An 18,462-nucleotide genomic window follows, 5' to 3' on the forward strand; every position below is an offset into this window, starting at 1 on the left:
TGTTCACCGAACACACGAACGGATGAGGTTTAGGTCGAATTTATGTTTGACTCAAATACCAAGCCCAACCTTACCACTAAACAATTACTGTATCAATCAGCTGTGAAACCTGAGCTTCATTCTGCACCGCATCTGTGTGAATCAGCACCACATTCTTATATCTCTTGGGATTTCTGCAGTGAGATGTCACCAACTGAAAACCCAATTCCACCCTGTTGCTACTCCTATTATGGGGGATCTGGCTCTCAAAACTCAGAGAAAGCATCACAAGGAGTGAGACTTAAAAACAGGTGCATCGGGTTGGCAGGTCCAGTAACTATAATGAAACCAGTGGGGAATGCAATACGTCAATAATATGTTTGCAATATGTACATAAACTTTGGTTTAATGGGTTTTTTTGCACTCTGTCTTCCAGAACTTGTACAAGCTGTTCCAGGGCAGCAAACATCGTATGCTGCAATACTAAGAAGGAAATCACTGAGTTCTTCATCATCACTGTTTAACTCAAAGAGCCGGCCGAGATACAGCAGTTCTGCATTGGAGTCGATTGGTCAACCACTGCAACCTGGGAGGGAAAGAGCCAAACAGTACAGCTTACCCACAAACCTCTATCAAATGTTAGATGGTTTCAGGCAAGATGATGGTAAGTTACTGCAAATATAAACATAATTTTTTTCTTTATCTGCACTTTAGATCTTATACTAAAAACAAAAAAGATGAATAATAGTGGCAAGCATTTATGGTGTTGTTATGGTACGTTAAGACTCCGGCTCCCCTTGGTACCACCTTAAACTTTTAGACAGTCTATGGAAATGAAAGAATTTACATTATTCTTAACAAGCAGTAATTGAATTTACAAAAAAGCCCTCACAAACTACTATACCTTAAGGAACTGGGAAGCAATACATTCTCAAAAGTCACAGCAGAAGCACTGAAGTTGCTAAGCTACCTCAGCAGCTCAACTCCTCTGTTCCCCAGCAGTGACTCAATAGCTCAGATCACCTTGCTTACCCTTCCCAGCATTGGCTTGTTTGTCAATCAGTTGCTAGCCACACCAAGCCCTGCCCACTGCTATCTGGAGTGACAGCACTGCCTGGATGGCTGAAACACCCTCCCACTGTGAGCTGCAGTACTTGGGGGGTGAGTATGTGAGACAGAAATAAACAAGGAATTGTCTCACCCAGGGAAAGTAAAATATGTTATTTTTTTCATTATTCATATACTGTATTTTATGAAGCTTTTGTATTCCAAAGTATCAGGATTTGGAGCCTCTTTAGACTGTCACATGGGATCCTTTAGATGTAAGGATATGTAAATACTTGAGTGTCTGTTTCCTGGGCACAGGTTGAGTTAAAGATCTTATTCCAGGGAACACATGATACATCACCATAAAAGGTAGTTGTGGAGTGTGGTTAAAATTCTAGCATAATCCCTTAAAATCATACATCCAGGGAGTAGCCAGATTGGACACACTTTGTACCATATTCATAACCTCAGCCCCAAGTCAGAGTTCTTGAGTTTCAGCATCCCGCAATGCAATGCAAATGTCACTATTTGTGAGTACAGAAGCATCCATGAGGGGGTTCCAAGTGTCTGACATTAATCTCAGGTTAGTGTCCGAACCAAACAGATTTCTTGCATAATACATCCATCCTTCAAAAGAAAATACAACATGCTAATTTACCATTATTTTTAAGTAAAACACCATGAATGGTAAGGAGCTGTATGCTGTGCGCAGTCCGTGGTGCTTACTCCATGTTTATACGGCATTTCCCAAGCATTAGGTCATGAGATTTCTGCTGAAGGGAAGGATCAGCATTTGACCAGAACCACTGATTGGGAAACAGTTCCCTAAGCAGAGATCACATGACCAGTACTTAGCCTTTTGGACATATGACAGGCTATTGTGACATCCCAAAGCAACAGTTACTGAAGTTATCCTTGCTCTCTATGGGAATTTGTAAGAGAGCAGGGTGGACCGGGTAGCAGGGCAGGAAGGAGCATGGAGCAGAAGGATCCTAGTTGGCTATAGTTCAACTTAATCACTTTGGCTTTGCTTTGCAACCTTTTACTTTGTGAGCCAGGTTCAATGCATTAAAACATTTTCTGGACTCCATGATCAATCTGCATGATTCAAGCAATATGGTCACATGTGATGACCAGTTATAGCACTTTCAGCACATGGTACATGACATTACAGCTTCCTGAATCAAGCCTTGGGCTTATTCAATAACCAGATAGTTTGTTTCTTCAATAAAGCTGTATAGGGAGAAAAGCACTTTAATCCATACCAACCACACAGAATCCAATTTCTATTGGTCTGCCAGCACTGAAATGGATTTTGATGGGCTGCTATGAGACAATACAATTTGCCTTAGTGTTGACAGAGAAGTAGAATCAACTTTAGTGGTAGCAGTGCAGCAAAAAATGGATTCTGAATTTGCTTGGTAAAGTTTCGTATGAATTTTTATTTTCTCCTTGCACCACCTTATTGAGTAAGCCAACTAGCTTATGTACTTCCATATTGAATCAACAGATTGCTTCTTAAGGAGATCTCAGTACACAGAACCCTTATACTGCAGCTGGTTGTTAAAAAGTGAGATTGGCAATAGACCTAATGCCTCTTTAATAATGATAAATACACATACTAGAGATGAGTAACTATCCACTGTCCAATTCTCAACTCTCCATCAACAAAGGTTAACATTATTTAGGGAGAAAATACCAACCATATACCTTTCCTATTGATAACATTACTAATAAGTGTCAATTTTACCTGGTAAAACACTAGTCAGGTGGTAACTATACTATCAGCTGATTTTCCTTGTTTGCAGAGGTTTTCATCAAAGCATTTCCCAAGGAGGAGCTATAATGGAAAACCATATGTTGCTTGTGGGGAGGGGCAGTGTGGTGCGGACAATAAATACACAGTCAAGTTGTAGCAAAACCTGAAACTTGTATTGAGACGAATTCCAAAGTTGCAAAGACCCTAATGGGAGAGCAGGGAGGTAACTCACAATTCAATGTAGTCACAGATGCAGATGAGGAGAGGTGCCGGCAAGGTCTGTTTAAAGGATGAAGTGCATCCTGGCAGGTCCAGTCCTGAGAGGGGAGACTTTTGATAGGTTAGCATGTCCCTAGCCTTTCCCTCCTTATCAAGAGCCTATCCCTACCACTATTTGTTGTTCCTGACATGCAGGGTCTCTTTCCCTACACTAGCCACTCCCAAAATGCATGCCAAAATCAGGGGGAGGAGGGCTCAAATAGACCCTGCTGCCCCAAGATGGCCACCAAGGGTCACACTGCCGACCCTTAGCCAAACGGAACGCTGCTCCAATTGATTCAAGAAACCAAGCTTCCCTAGGACATCCTATCCAGGCTGTGATACCACTTGGTTCAATCTCTACCTACACTAAAGAAAACAGACTGCACCTGCTTACATGCTGATATAAACATTCAGTTTCTTCCAGCAGCATTCTAGGGGATTGCATGATACAAATCAGACCAGCTGATATAGCTAAAGCCACCTAGCAAATCTGAAGATTGCCCCCCATTTACTGATGTGTAATATGCCCCCATCCTTAATATAATGACCATACAACCCCCCTACGCTATGTACTCCAGGGCTTAGATTATATATTTGTATCAGCATTTGGTTTTTGTCCCGTGAAAAGTGATAAACGAGAGTGTGAAGTGCTATTTCCTCCAGTATGCAGATCTAAAAGCCAAGAAATAGCAGGTTCATGAAAGCACAGATAAGATGAAAAGTTAAATCGCATCATTGCAAATCAGCCTCTTAAACGTGATTACTATTTAAATAAAGGGCCCTTCCCAGTGTCTGTAAGATGTTGATGTTTACCTGCTAAACATTATTAAAATGCACAGTTAAATTACTCCTTAAGAGCTGTAACAAATGTGCACATGCATAATGTGATTAACTGCAAGCTATGAATAACAATATGAATTTCATTATAGCTGGTTACAAGAGCACAATGTCTTGTTCCATGTCACCAAGGCTTATCAATAAATATGGCTACCTCTGCTCATTTATTATCACTGGAGCAAAGCAGATTGCTACTACACTTTTCAAGGAGGATGCCAGAGCAGGGATGTGTGTGCAATGTCTAGAGACATATGATTAGCAAACAGCTTCATACTATATATGCACATATAGTGTATATGGTGGAGGTGTTTTTTTCAACTCTGATACCAATTACTAAACAATTTTGTACTTTTTTCAATAAAACATTTTGATCAAAACATGTGGTCCCATGGAGGTAACCTCTTTCTGGACATTCCTTAGTCTATTCTATTTTGGTACAGTGTAGTCAGGTTACAAGGACCGCACCCTGTAGTGGTGAGTTGGTGGATCTATGATCTATTAGGGAAGGGGAGCTTGATTGTTATATTTCCCCTTTCTTATTTGCTTTGTTCTCAGTATTTATTTAGTATGTTACATGCCAAAATATCTGGAATTATGTTCTTTTATTTAGGGTGCCATTACTATTTAGAGCCTGCTTGTCTCCATTGGCAGCAAACATGGCAGTTTTGGAGCATTTCTGTCCCCGAACCTTCTCTTGCAACCATGATAATGCTATTAATTAGCACAGATGGTAACAACGCGGGGCACTCATCCAACTTCCCACCCTAATGGCAGTAATAGATTTTAAAAAAATGCATGCAAACAGTTTGAAAATGGAGGCACATATGTGCCATGAGTAGAGACAAGTTCTTATGTTGGTCCTTAGGTCACCTGCCCACCTCCAGTCTGCTCATTGGAATATTATTAAGAACTCTTCCTCCTATTACCTTAGAGTCATGTCAATCCTACTGGTGGTGTATTTTGTTTTGTTCTTTTTAAGCAATTCCTTGCTAAAAAAATAATAGTTATTGTCCATGGAATTACTAACTTGCTAATATGTAGCTCATTCGCTTGATGATTGAGTTTGTGCAGCACTTCATGTCAGCAACTAGCTCACTAACTAGCTCACTAACTAACTGGAAGAGGCCATCTACGTCCACATCTATAGCTTAGCTACACATTGCTGAAGGAGTGTGATTTGTAGCGGTGGATGTTATCATAATGATGTAGACCTCTAGCTGCTATAAATCTCTTCTTAGCCACAAATCACCAGTGACTATAGCAATTCCATTGCTCGCTACAACACACTGTTAGCGATTTGTAGTAGCAACTAAACTGGTTAGACCTTGTTTACACTTGCTGTTAGGGGGTGATAAAAACATGTGTCTGACCCATGTTTTACTACTCCCCAGCCACCCCCATTTAAGCACTGAAGGCAGCAGTACATATGCTGTTGCCACAATACTTTGCATCATGGCAGAGCAAAACTTGTCCCCAATGTCATACACTGCAGGTAATGCTGTCCAATGAACATGACCCATTCAACGGTTGTGGCAAGGTGGTACAGGTTTTTAGGGTAAAAACAGGAAGTGCAGCAGCAACAAAATCCCTCCTCACCGCCGTTTAAATGTCTTCTGAAAAGAAATCCACCATGGATAGCTCTTCAGAGGGCAACACAAATATGAAAAAGCCCCTACGTAGACACCGCCTGTGCTGTTCCCAGTGTCTTCAAGCTGAACTCCAGAAATAAAGGTGTGACATGCATTCTTTATTGAATCTTGGTGTGCTTTGTGCATTCCTCCCAGAACTGTGCAGTGTGAAACTTTGACACTGTGCAGGAGCTTCCTGTAAATTATTTGGAATTAGGAATTATTTAAAGCAGCTGTTGCCAAATTCAATGCCAAATGTCAAAGCAACTCACTGCTGCGATGGATTCATTTGGGCATCCCTTGAGTGCTGTTCTTCTTTCTTTTGCACATCACAAAACAAAGCTGTCACTCGCAGCCTATTACAAAGATGCCAGCGCACTTTTTGTGACAGTCATGTGTCTCTGCTGCCTGTATTGTAGTAGGCATATGATAGTATTAATGAGAATGGAGGAGAGACCTTAGCAATTGACTTTTGACACAAAGACAGAATGTGCATATCAGTACAGCAATGCTTGAAGACTAATTCCAGGTATGGCTATATTGTACATAGTTACTTTGCAACTATGCATATACCATACCTGGCAAATTCTCCAGCAAGATGGAAATCACGGAAGAAGACACTGCTACTCCTGCAATCTCCACTTCCTTCTGGGTCCAACTTTCAGTGGCTGCACTCCTGCTTGCTGAACACAGGAGGTCAGCTGCTTAGCTTTGCATTTTCTGAATGAAGGCAAAGCATTCTCTGATTGGATGAGATGGAAAGATGAGTCAATAGCATCACCAGGGGTGGAATTTCCAGCTTCCAGGGGCATCGGCCAGGTATAGCATATGCATAGCTGGATCAATATAACTATCTATGTGTCATATACAGTATATTATATAGAGACTTTTTTTGACCATACTTCTCTTGGGTCCAAATGTAAAATTACTTTTGTCCTCCTGTGGCACAGTCAGCTTGAAGCGGGCTATTGGCCACCAACAGGTGAGAGCTGCTCTAGGCTCTGGGTGGATCTGAACCAAACATTATTGCAAGGATCTACCCTGCTGCCTGATTAGCAATTGCATCTGCCTTTAAGCATATAGCTGAGAGCCAAAGTCAGCCGTGGCTGTCCCTGTCCCTGTTGATTCTCCAGTGAGCCCTGGAGGGGCAGAGCAGAAAGTAGTGAATGACAGTCACTGCTCTCCACTCTGAACACACTCTAGTTTTTGAGCTAATGTGGTATGGATATTTGGGGATTTTTTTTAAAGCCAATACTGCTCCTTTAATGCAATACACACAAAACTTTTTATGACAATTTTCAAACCATCCTAAAGTTCCATGTTTTCCCCTGGTTATCTGCACTGTTAATATTTAATATCTTCAACCAGTTTATTATAAACTTCTACGGTGCAATTGAAAAAAAAAGACAGATCTGGCAGCCCTCACCATGCTGTCAGAATTGAGTCTAGAGATCAGACAGCTCAAGATGGGAATAGGAATGTTCCTTCCAAAACATGACAGCCGGGCTCATTATGAGTAATCAAACTTTGCGTGATGGATTAAATTAGAATTACCCTAAATGACTAGTTTGATAAAAGGTAGCTGTTACTCCGTGGCATGTAAGTGAAATGTAAGAGCCAAAAGGTCTCATGGTGCTGTACAACTCTGGGATAGTGGAAAGACTGGGTAATAGCTGACAGTGGGCAAATTATAATTAGTGAAATTTAAAGAGAAATTCCGGGGAAAAAGTGAAAGCATTCAGTGAGCCACATATGATATCTAGCAACATGAAAGCTTTCATAAATTGAAATTTCTGTTTGCCATATAGTAGACCTTTCAGTAACTTAACTAGTTTATCATTAAAAAGCCATCCTTGAGCTCCAGAAAAGTGATTTTACTGAGGCTGAGATAACCTGTGCTATCCGTCTGCTGCAGAAGCATTTCCATAAACTCCTCTTCCCGCCATTGATCAGACTGCAACATTGGAACTTTATAGAAAGACACAAGGTAAGAGGCTACAGCAGGGGCTGATCCATGTAAGACATTTGTGCACACAGCCAAGAACAGGATATACATGGCTGGGTCATCTCTGAACCAGTCTATGACGTAGCCAACCATGGATAGTGCCTTAAGAAAGAGAACACCCATCTGCAGAGAAAACTGATGATGGGATTGTTACGAGTGTACTGTGATTTCTGGTAGAGGTGATATATATCTGTAATGTCAGGGTAACACTTACAGTGCTGTAAAAATGTATTTACCCCCTTCCTGATTTTTTTTTGTATATTTGTCACACTTAAATGAGTCATATCGTCAAACAAATGTAAACATTACACAAAGATGACCCACATAAATACAAAATGCCATTTTTAAATGATGATTTCATTTAATAAGGGAAAAGAGCTGTCCAAACCTGCCGGTCCTATGTGAAAAATAAATTGCCCCTCCCCTTGCTAAACCAGAAATAAACTGTGTTTAACCACATTTTTTGAAAGCTGATTTAAATTTCAATTGCCACACCCAGGCCTGCTTACTGACAGACCTGTCGAATCAAGAATTCACTTAAAAAGAAGCTGTATGGCAAAGTGAAGCACGCAGAGATCTCAAAGACTAACACATCATGCCATGATCTAAAGATATTCAAGAACAGATGAGACACAAATTAATTGACATGGATCAGTCTGGAATGGGTTACAAAGCCATTTCTAAGATTTTGGGACTCCAGCAAACCATGGGGAGAGCTATTTTTCAGAAATGGAGAAAACTTGGAACAGTGGTGAACCTTCCCAGAGTTGGCCGGCCTACCAAAATTACTCCAAAAGCACAATGACGATTCATCTAGGAGGTTATAAAAGAACCCAGAACAACATCTAAAGAACTGCAGGCCTCACTTGCCTCAGTAAAAATCAGTGTTCATGATTCAACAATAAGAAAGAGACTAGATAAAAATGGCATCCATGGTAGAGTTCCAAGGTGAAAGCCACTGCTGACCAAAAAGAACACAAAGGCTTGTCTCACATTTGCCAAAAACATCTTGATTATCTCCGAGACTTTTGTACAAATATTCTGTGGACTGATGAGACAAAAGTTGAACTTTCTGGAATGGGTTTGTCCCATTACATCTGGCGTAAAAGTAACACAGAATTTCATAAAAAGAACATCATACCAACAGTCACACATGGTGTTGGTAGTGTGATGGTCTGGGGCTGCTTTGCGGCTTCAGGACCTGGACGACTTGCCATAATTGATGGAACCACGAATTCTGTGATGTACCAGAAAATCCTAGAGGAGAATATCTGGCTATCAGTTTGTGACCTTACGCTCAAACGCAGTTGGGTTATGCAGCAGGACAATGATCCAAAACACACCAGCAATTCCACCTCTGAATTGCTAAAAAAAAAAATCCAAAACAAAAACAAAATTAAGGTTTTGAAGTGGCCTAGTCAAAGTCCAGACCTAAATCTGATTGAGATGCTGGGGCATAACCCTATAGTGTGGCTGAATTAATACAGTTCTGCAAAGGAGAGTGGGCCAAAATTCCTCCACAGTGATGTGAAAGATTCATTGCCAGTTATCCCAAACACCTAATTGAAGTTGTTGCTGCCAATGGTGGCACAACCAGTTATTAGGTTTAGGAGGCAATCACTTTTTCACATAGGGCCAAGCAGGCTTGGATAGCTTTTTTTCTCTTAAGAAATTAAATCATCATTTTGTATTTTACTCAGCTTATCTGTGTAATATTAAAATTTGTTTGATGATTTGAATCTTTTAAGCATGTCAAATATGCAAAACAAAATCAGGAAGGGGGGAAATACTTTTTCATAGCACTCTTTATGTTCCTTAGAATGCACACACTTAACATAAAAAAAATCTGATGCTAGCTCCATCTTGGTGTCCTCTGGAAAAAGACACATACAAACCAGATCTCAGGGTCAACATGAGAGCAGTAGGAGTGTATTTCCTAACGCTTATGCTATGTTACTTCTTCTATCTCTACTACACCAATCACATTCAAACTTCCCGGGCAAGTTTGAATCTGGTTAGTACAGTAGAAAAAAAGAAAAACCTTTTAGTATTATATTTTTCTTATGTAGTCAGGTGCTGGGCTACAGCAATATGGAGGAGACATTAAAATGTATTCTTCTCTCCCTCTATTAAGATATTGATGTTATGCTGCACCCTTCTCCTCTCAGCCAGCAGGGGGAGAGCTAAAGGCAAGGAAGCCCATAGACTTCTATGCAGAGCACTGAGAATCCTTGGAGCTGTCGTTTGAGACTGTAGCCATATAATGGGACAAATAGGCTCCTTCTACTATAGATCTCAAAAAGCACTGTGTAGTAGAAGTGGGAAGATGATTTTTAATAAACTGCTTGGAAAAGCAGTTTATTTTAACGCTTGGCAAACGCCTATCAACCGCCTCAAAACTGCGCACGGGGCGTTTGGGGAGCATTAAAAACGCTTCCCAAATGCCTGTCAAATGGTATAGGGGAGTTTGGCAAGAGTTAGAAATAAAGTCAAGTGTGAACGAGCCCTAAGTAGAAATTGGAGTATAAGTAAAAAATAATTAAAGTGCAGGTGTACAGTATCTCACAGAAGTGAATACACCCCTCACATTTTTGTAAATATTTTATTCTATCTTTTCATGTGACAACACTGAAGAAATGACACTTTGCTACAATGTAAAGTAGTGAGTGTACAGCTTGTATAACAGTGTAAATTTTCTGTCCCCTCAAAATAACTCAACACACAGCCATTAATGTCTAAACCGCTGGTAACAAAAGTGAGTACACCCCTAAGTGAAAATGTCCAAATTGGGCCCAAAGTGTCAATATTTTGTGTGGCCACCATTATTTTCCAGCACTGCCTTAACCCTCTTGGGTATGGAGATCACCAGAGCTTCACAGCTTGCCGCTGGAGTCCTCTTCCACTCCTCCATGACGACATCACGGAGCTGGTGGATGCTAGAGACCTTGCGCTCCTCCACCTTCCATTTGAGGATGCCGCACAGATGCTCAATAGGGTTTAGGTCTGAAGACATGCTTGGCCAGTCCACCGCCTTTATCCTCAGCTTCTTTAGCAAGGCAGTGGTGGTCTTGGAGGTGTGTTTAGAGTCGTCAGCATGTTGGAATGCTGCCCTGGGGCCCAGTCTCCGAAGAAAGGGGATCATGCTCTGCTTCAGTATGTCACAGTACATGTTGGCATTCATGGTTCCCTCAATGAACTGTAGCTCCCCAGTACTGGCAGCACTCATGCAGCCCCAGACCATGACACTCCCATCACCATGCTTTACTGTAGGCAAGACGCACTTAACTTTGTACTCCTCACCTGATTGCCACCACACACGCTTGACACCATCTGAACCAAATAAGTTTATCTTGGTCTCATCAGACCACAGGACATGGTTCCAATAATCCATGTGCTTAGTCTGTTTGTCTTCAACAAACTGTTTGCAGGGTTTTCTTGTGCATCATCTTTAGAAGAGGCTTCCTTCTGGGACAACAGCCATGCAGACCAATTTGATGCAGTGTGCGGTGTATGGTCTGAGCACTGACAGGCTGACCCCCACTCCTTCAACCTCTGCAGCAATGCAATTTCCCAAAGACAGTCTCTGGATATGATGCTGAGCACGTGCACTCAACTTCTTTGGTCGACCATAGCGAGGCCTGTTCTGAGTGGAATCTGTCCTGTTAAACCGCTGTATGGTCTTGGCCACCATGCTGCAGCTCAGTTTCAGGGTCTTGGCAATCTTCTTATAGCCTAGGCCATCTTTATGTAGAGAAACAATTCTTTTTTTTTAGATCCTCTGAGAGTTCTTTGCCATGAGGTGACATGTTGAACTTCCAGTGACCAGTATGAGAGCGATAACACCAAATTTAAGACACCTGCTCTCCATTCACTCCTGAGACCTTGTAACACCAACGAGTCACATGACACCAGGGAGGGAAAATGGCTAATTGGGCCCAATTTGGACATTTTCACTTAGGAGTGTACTCACTTTTGTTGCCAGTGGTTTAGACATTAATGGCTGTGTGTTGAGTTATTTTGAAGGGACAGCAAATTTACACTGTTATACAAGCTGTACACTCACTACTTTACATTGTAGCAAAGTGTCATTTCTTCAGTGTTGTCACATGAAAAGAAATAATAAAATATTTACAAAATTGTGAGGGGTGTACTCACTTTTGTGAGATACTGTACTTTTGTATTAAAAACCATGTATGGATTTCCCAACCCCCATTCATCTATAAAGATTAAATATTGCACTTACACCTGCAAGATGTACTGGAACCTTGGTAAGCTGGAGATGTCTGAAAGCTCCTAGGAAAATCATTACGTTGACATCAAAACCACAGTGATGAGAAGTCTGAAATGTAAACCTAAGCAATTATCTTATGCCATTGGGTGGTATCTTTTGCTGCAGAGCTACCAAATCTGATAGGCATACTCTATCTTTGAATTCCCCCTTACACTAACCCTAATGGTGACCCTAACATTAACCTTTCTTGCAACCATAACAGTAACTCCTTTAACAATAACACTAAACGTTCTTGCAACCCTTATAGTAGCCCACATTGTACCCTGAGTTTTACTTTTCACTGTAACGTTGACATTAGACCTTCTTGTAACTCTAAGCCCCCTGTAACCATAATACTAACCCTGTAACTATACTGTCCATGTAACCCTACTATTAACCCTATAACTATACTCTCCATGTAAACCTAACACTAACCCTGTAACTATACTATCCCTGTAACCCTAGAACTAACTCCTGTAACCCTAACACTACTAGTAGTAGTTATAGTGGCCCTCCAAGTAACCAAAGCATGACTTTCTGCTGTAACACTGTCACTAATCCTCCTTTAACTCAAGCACCAACTCTTGTAACCCTAACACCAACACACCCTGTAGTCCAAGCTCTATCTACTGTAACACTGGTATTGACTTGTATCACTCATTCTATCCCTCCCTGTAATCCTAACACTAACTCTCCCTGTAACCCCAGCATTGACCCTCCTTGTAACCTGCACACTAAGCTTTTCTACAACCCTCACACTACGCCTAATGTTAACCCACCCTGTAATCCCTCATTGTATCCCTTGCTATAATGCTAATGCTAACCCTCCCTGTAGCCCTCACGTTGACCTTTTCTATAACCTTGACCCTCACACTATCCTTTACACTAAAACCACGCGTACCTTCGTTCCGCTGGTCTGATGCCTGCAAGTTTCCTCACTGGCACCGGATTCTTCTTCCTTGGTTCTTCCAGGCACTGGTCTTCAGCCATTTTGATTGGCCGGTGCTGGATGACATCACTCCCGTACTTGCTCAGGAGTGCAGTTATCCCGGCACACTTCCATTTTTCACATAGGACTGTAAATAGGTAAGTAAGTGTACTATATTGTAAAAAAGGCATTGCATGTCTCTCCTGCAATAAAAAGGTTGCCTGTTTGCAATTTTTTTTGTTTTGTACATTTATTTCGTCTTTTAACCCTCTTGCTTGCATACTACCCTCTAATGGGGTGGGATCCTTTGAGACAGACAATGCTTTTGCTGGGTGTTTCTGAAACTGTACCTCAAGCTCTGCAGATATCTGAAAAAGAATTGAGCCAAATATAAAGCAGAGGAATGGGGAATATGAGGTATCTGGGGACTCCTGTGCAAGAAATATACTGTCTCCATGCGCCCCAGTAAATAATATACTTCTTTTCTGTATTAAATAATGGCAGTTTTAGAACATGACAGCAGCCTCAGAGTGGTCATATAGGACAGTTATATATGTTTTGTCAATTCTGTACAGCAAACAGTGTTCTCTTAAATTATACACACATTGATGGCAATTCTAATCTTTCATGTTCAATTTGGTTATAATATCTCTTAAAATAAAGCACAAGGAAAAGAATCCAACCCGGTAAATGGCTGTGTTTTTTTCTTATCATTCTGTGTTTTTGAAGAATATTGCCTTGTTTTGCTTGTGTTGGAGAAGTTATTGCTGGAGTATGCCTCGGAGACCTGTTTAGATATACAGAACTTGTACTATGTCAGTTCGATATCAATTTATAGCAAAGCTTGGGGGAAATGTTTAGAATGAAAGGCTGTTGGAACCTAAGTACTACAACCTACATAACGCAAGTGGAACTTGTTACAGCCTGTGTGAGTGTAGATAAAATGGAAACTCTCGAGAATTCACAAAGAGGTACTTGACATTTCTCGTTTTGAGCCAAAGATACAGAATTTGGCATTAAGAAGGCTTTTAATTATACTATTCTGGAACAGAATGACTTGATGTAAAGTTAATGTTTATTAAACCTTGTTATCCTACGTTAACCAATATTAGCTCAATTATATACTTTTTACATTGATTAGTAGATAAATAATGCTTATTAATTTCACACATTGGGTTATATAATTGTAATAATTCTAGGCAGCCTGTAAGAATTGCAGCTGAATCCCTAGACATAAGATTCACAAGAATTTTGGTTGGTTGTCTGAATGGTCTATCTTCCATACCAGAGAGGATGTCCTAATCTGTAACAATGGTTTCTACTGGAGAAAAAGAAAAGCTGCCGCACAATGATGTTGTCACTGCAATCTTAATTTATTGCACAGATTACCACAATATTTTTTTACTCTTTCGAGGAAGAGAGGGAAATGTACTGGATCTTTAAAATGAATACCAGGATCCCTATGGTTATGAATTTTGAGTGGGGTGACACTCTTTCTTTCTCTCCCTGCAGATGGAATTTCTTCTATCTTCTTTTTTTCTATTGCATCCCTAGTTTCTACTGTTCAAACAATATGTAAAATATTATGCTGAATTTATGCTTTCTGCTATAGGTAATGCTCATATATTACATAATTACCTAGTTAGTCTGGCTGAAAAAAAGTCCATCCAGTTCAACCATAAAAAAAAAGTTAGAATCCTACACCCACCGTTGATCCAGAGGAAGGCAAAAAAAAAAGCAAAGCATGATCCAATTCGGTCCTGCAGGGAAAAAATTCCTTCCTGATCCCCCGAGAGGCAATCGAATATTCCCTGGATCAACATTACCTATAACTGTTAGTAACCAGTTATATTCTGTGTATCCAAGGAAGAATCCAAGCCTTTTTTAAAGCAATCCACTGACCTGGCCAGAACCAACTCTTGAGGGAGTCTATTCCACATTTTCACAGCTCTTACTGTGAAGAAACCTTTCCGTATTTGGAGATTAAATTTATTTTCCTCCAGATGTAAAGATTGCCCCCTTGTCCTCTGTGATGACTTCAGGGTGAATAATTCTACACCGAGTTCACTATATGAACCACTGATGTATTTATACATGTTGATCATATTCCCCCTTAATCTCCTCTTCTCAAGAGAAAATAAATTCAGTTCCTCTAATCTTTCCTCATAGCTGATCTCCTCCATGCCTCTTATCAGTTTGGTTGCCCTTCTCTGCACATTCTTCAGTTCCCCAATGTTCTTTATGTGAATTGGTGACCAAAACTGAACTGCATATTCCAGATGAGGTCTTACTAATGATTTGTACCGGGGTAATATGATATCTCTCTCTCTGGAGTCTATACCTCTTTTAATACAAGAGAGGATTTTGCTTGCTTTAGAAACCACAGCTTGGCATTGCATGCCATTATTAAGCTTGTGATCTACCAGAACTCCCAGATCCTTCTCCACCATTGATTCCCCCAGTTGTACCCCCCTAGCCCCTAGTATGTATGATGCATGCATATTCTTAGCCCCCACATAGTTGCCCAATTAAACAGTGCATTGAGGTCGGCTTGTAAGTTGGAGGCATCCTGTAAGGACATTATTCCACTGCACAGCTTGGTGTCATCTGCAAACACTGAAATTGTATTTTTAATCTCAGACCCTATATCATTTATAAATATATTAAACAGTAAGGGTCCCAACACTGAACCTTGGGGTACACCACTAACAACCCTAGACCATTCAGAGTATGGCCTTTGTGTGTGATAGTTTAAATATTTCAAGATGACAACATAGAGGCAAACAAAAAATAGTTCTAGTAAAAAGTGGATGAAAAAAGACAGATCTACAGATATTTCTAGTAATGTTCATCAGCAGAATATATTCTAATTTTGTCCAATGCCGCAGGAAATGAATTTCCATAAAACTCTGCATCCCCTGATCCTTCCTCCCTGGTTATGTATGCAGTAAAGAAGCCTTTTCAGATTACCTAAAATGGTGTACATTCTTTTTTTTTTAAACTTTCTTTTACTATTTAAACTTTTAAAATAGACAAGGAATGAAATAAAGACAAAACACACCATTAAAAAACACATATTTCCAATGAGTAGAGAATAAGGCCGCACATATACCAAGAACAAAGTCCATAGGATTGTCCTAAGGACTGGTCATGACCCAGAAAGTACAAGTCAGTTATGTAAAATACACACATCAATCACATGGCAGTGGCATGACAAAGAATGCCATTGCACTAAAAAAGGAAATAAAAAAACAAATAAGAAACTATCAACCTATGATGGCTCTTTTGTAAAAGAAAGTGGACAAATTCTGAGATATATCAAATATTGTAGCTGCCCCAATTAAATCACAAATAAGAATAAATGAAAGGAGAAAAAATAGAGAAATAAAAAAGAGAAGGAGCAAGAGAAGATAATGGTAACATTCCCATGACCGGGTACCATCAGCAAACTCCATATTGGCCAAAGCAACATAATGAGGCATTAAGAATATGATCGTGACTTCAAAAGATTCCAAGGATGCCATTAAATTGTGAACATTTATTATTTAAGCGAGCAGTCAAATATTCCATATTTTAAACATCATGGATACATTTGTAAAGATGTACTCGGGAAGGGGGGTAATGTCTGCTTGCATTTCAAAGCAATCAGACACCTAGGTGCCATTAGAATATAGTTGAGCAGCTTAACAGCAGTTTTGTTGATATTTGGTGGAGGAAGCCCGAATAAAATATGAGTCGGCCCATTGTGTTTGTCATACAACCAAATTAATTGGCTGCGCTGCTGTGCTCCGTGACGCTGTACTTGTTAGATATTCTATTTTTTTTAGCTTGTGGATGTAATAGGAGATGCAGATATATGCAAAGATGGGAGGTAAAACCCAAACAATAGGAAGACTTTAGTCAGGAATGGGAGGAGAATCTCACTTTAGGAGTATCCAAAATAAGAAGCCTAGGGATGACTGAGACCCCCAGGTCCTAACAATATCAAATATCAATGTTTATATGGACTGATCCTTTAATAAAGGGTTTGGTTTGTGGAGGTGGGGGTCAGCTTAAGAATTAAGTTTAAGGGTTAATAAGGTCTCATTTTTTTAATTGTGATTTTCTGGTCCAGTGAGATTTTCTGGTGAGGTTCATTTTTCAACTGTAAGGCAGAAAAGGTGATATCCTCGCCAATTTTATTTCATTTAAAGATATTTAGCTGTCAAGAGCTGACATATCTCATTGGGGGAAAAAATCCACCCAGGCCAATTAAATCTTCCCCCAGTTCACTAGGGGGGTTCCTGAAAAGCTAACAAAATGCCGACAAACATAAACGCGATTCCCAATTCTACCCTAATTGCCAGGATTGAGAGAAAATCATCTCAAGACCATAGACACTTTTACTGATGTCTGAGTTCTGCAGTTAATATCCCATGGTTTACAGCAATGGTTTCCATGTTCTTTCCTCATCTGGCAGTCAGTTCCAGAGGGGAGATAAAGCACAGTGTTCCCTTCCCGCACTGCACTCTCTGGTGCGGTTAGAAATTCAAAATAGTAATTGGATACACAAAAGTCTAACCAAATTAAAATGACTGAACTACTTTTAAAACAGTTGTCCACACACTGCGAGCTCTGTTTCTGAGTTCTCAGAACTGATTAGGGATTAGACTGGCTCCTTGTGCAGTAATATAGGTTAATTGAAAGACCTTGAAGAGTCAGCACCTTAAGTACAAGGAAAGTGAATGTACAATGAATATGGATAGTCATGTAATTACTTACAGCCATGAAACAATGTTATCACAAGTGTAAACTTGCATATCTATGTTGCGTACTGCACAGTTATTTATCATCATTAGCTGTGTACCTTGTGTGGTGCTTTCTTGACAATTCAAACAATTAAAGAGGAGCTTTTGTAGAAAACAAGCTTTTAGAAAGACCATTGGAAAACTTTTTTTTTTGTGTTCAGTCAGTCATTCTTTCTGTTAGTATCCTCTAACTGCTTTATTCGGAAGAGGAAGGCCAACAAAGCCATCTGTTAAAGTGTTACTAAACCCAGGACCCTGTTTTCACTATATCTGGTCTCCCGGAGTACACAGAACATGAAAATGAAAGTATTTTAGTAAATATAAACTGCTAAATACCTTTTCTCATTAGCAGTTAGAGCAGTCTTGTGACTTCTATCAGTGTTCAGTACTGCACTGGTTAAAGCTTGTCGAAAGGAGTTTTCATTCTCCCCTGGTTGTCCTATGAGGCTGCATAACCCCTGACCCTCTGTCTTGACAGAGCTGATTGGCCCTTTGCTGATCATATGCCCTCTTGCAAGAAAAAAACAACTTTCTAGCAATGCAATCCAAACTGAGCATGTGCAGCTTGTCCCCAACACTCTGTTCTGTCAGGAGATGGATTGGGGACAGTAGAAGAAGAGAATCAGAGAAGACAGGATCAAACAGCATTTTTACACAATGCAGATGATTAACCCCTTATTTTCCACACTGAGTATAACAAGCATGCTTTACTGCATATACAGACCGATTTTGTTTTTTTTAAGTGACATTTTTTTGTTAAAGTGACATTTAATGCACAAATGTATTAACCGCAACTACATTTGCATTTGAGTTTATTACTTCACTGGCTTCTTATATTAGTTTGGGACTTCAGCAAGGGGATCTTTCTTTCATAGTTCTTTGAAGGCTGTGTCATTCATGTGAATGAACCCTTAATGTCACTTTAACAAAGGATTGAATCTAGAGGTGCATACACTTGTAG

At 40.1% G+C, this 18,462-nt stretch overlaps 1 protein-coding gene across 2 annotated transcripts in view; it reads left to right on the forward strand.

Annotated features, from left to right (window-relative positions):
• The first annotated feature begins 366 nt into the window (after positions 1-366).
• The window catches only part of CNTN5 (contactin 5), a 607,120-nt gene continuing 589,024 nt past the window's right edge, over positions 367-18,462 (forward strand). For both annotated transcript variants that reach the window (XM_089687252.1, XM_089687253.1), the window contains exon 1: positions 367-643. In XM_089687252.1, coding sequence (XP_089543378.1) covers positions 367-643 — 277 coding nt within the window. The remainder of the gene's footprint in view (positions 644-18,462) is intronic.

The sequence above is a fragment of the Staurois parvus genome, unplaced genomic scaffold (assembly GCF_062004578.1).
Source record: "Staurois parvus isolate SC_StPar_1 unplaced genomic scaffold, SC_StPar_1.0 ptg000422l, whole genome shotgun sequence".
Lineage (NCBI taxonomy): Eukaryota > Metazoa > Chordata > Amphibia > Anura > Ranidae > Staurois > Staurois parvus.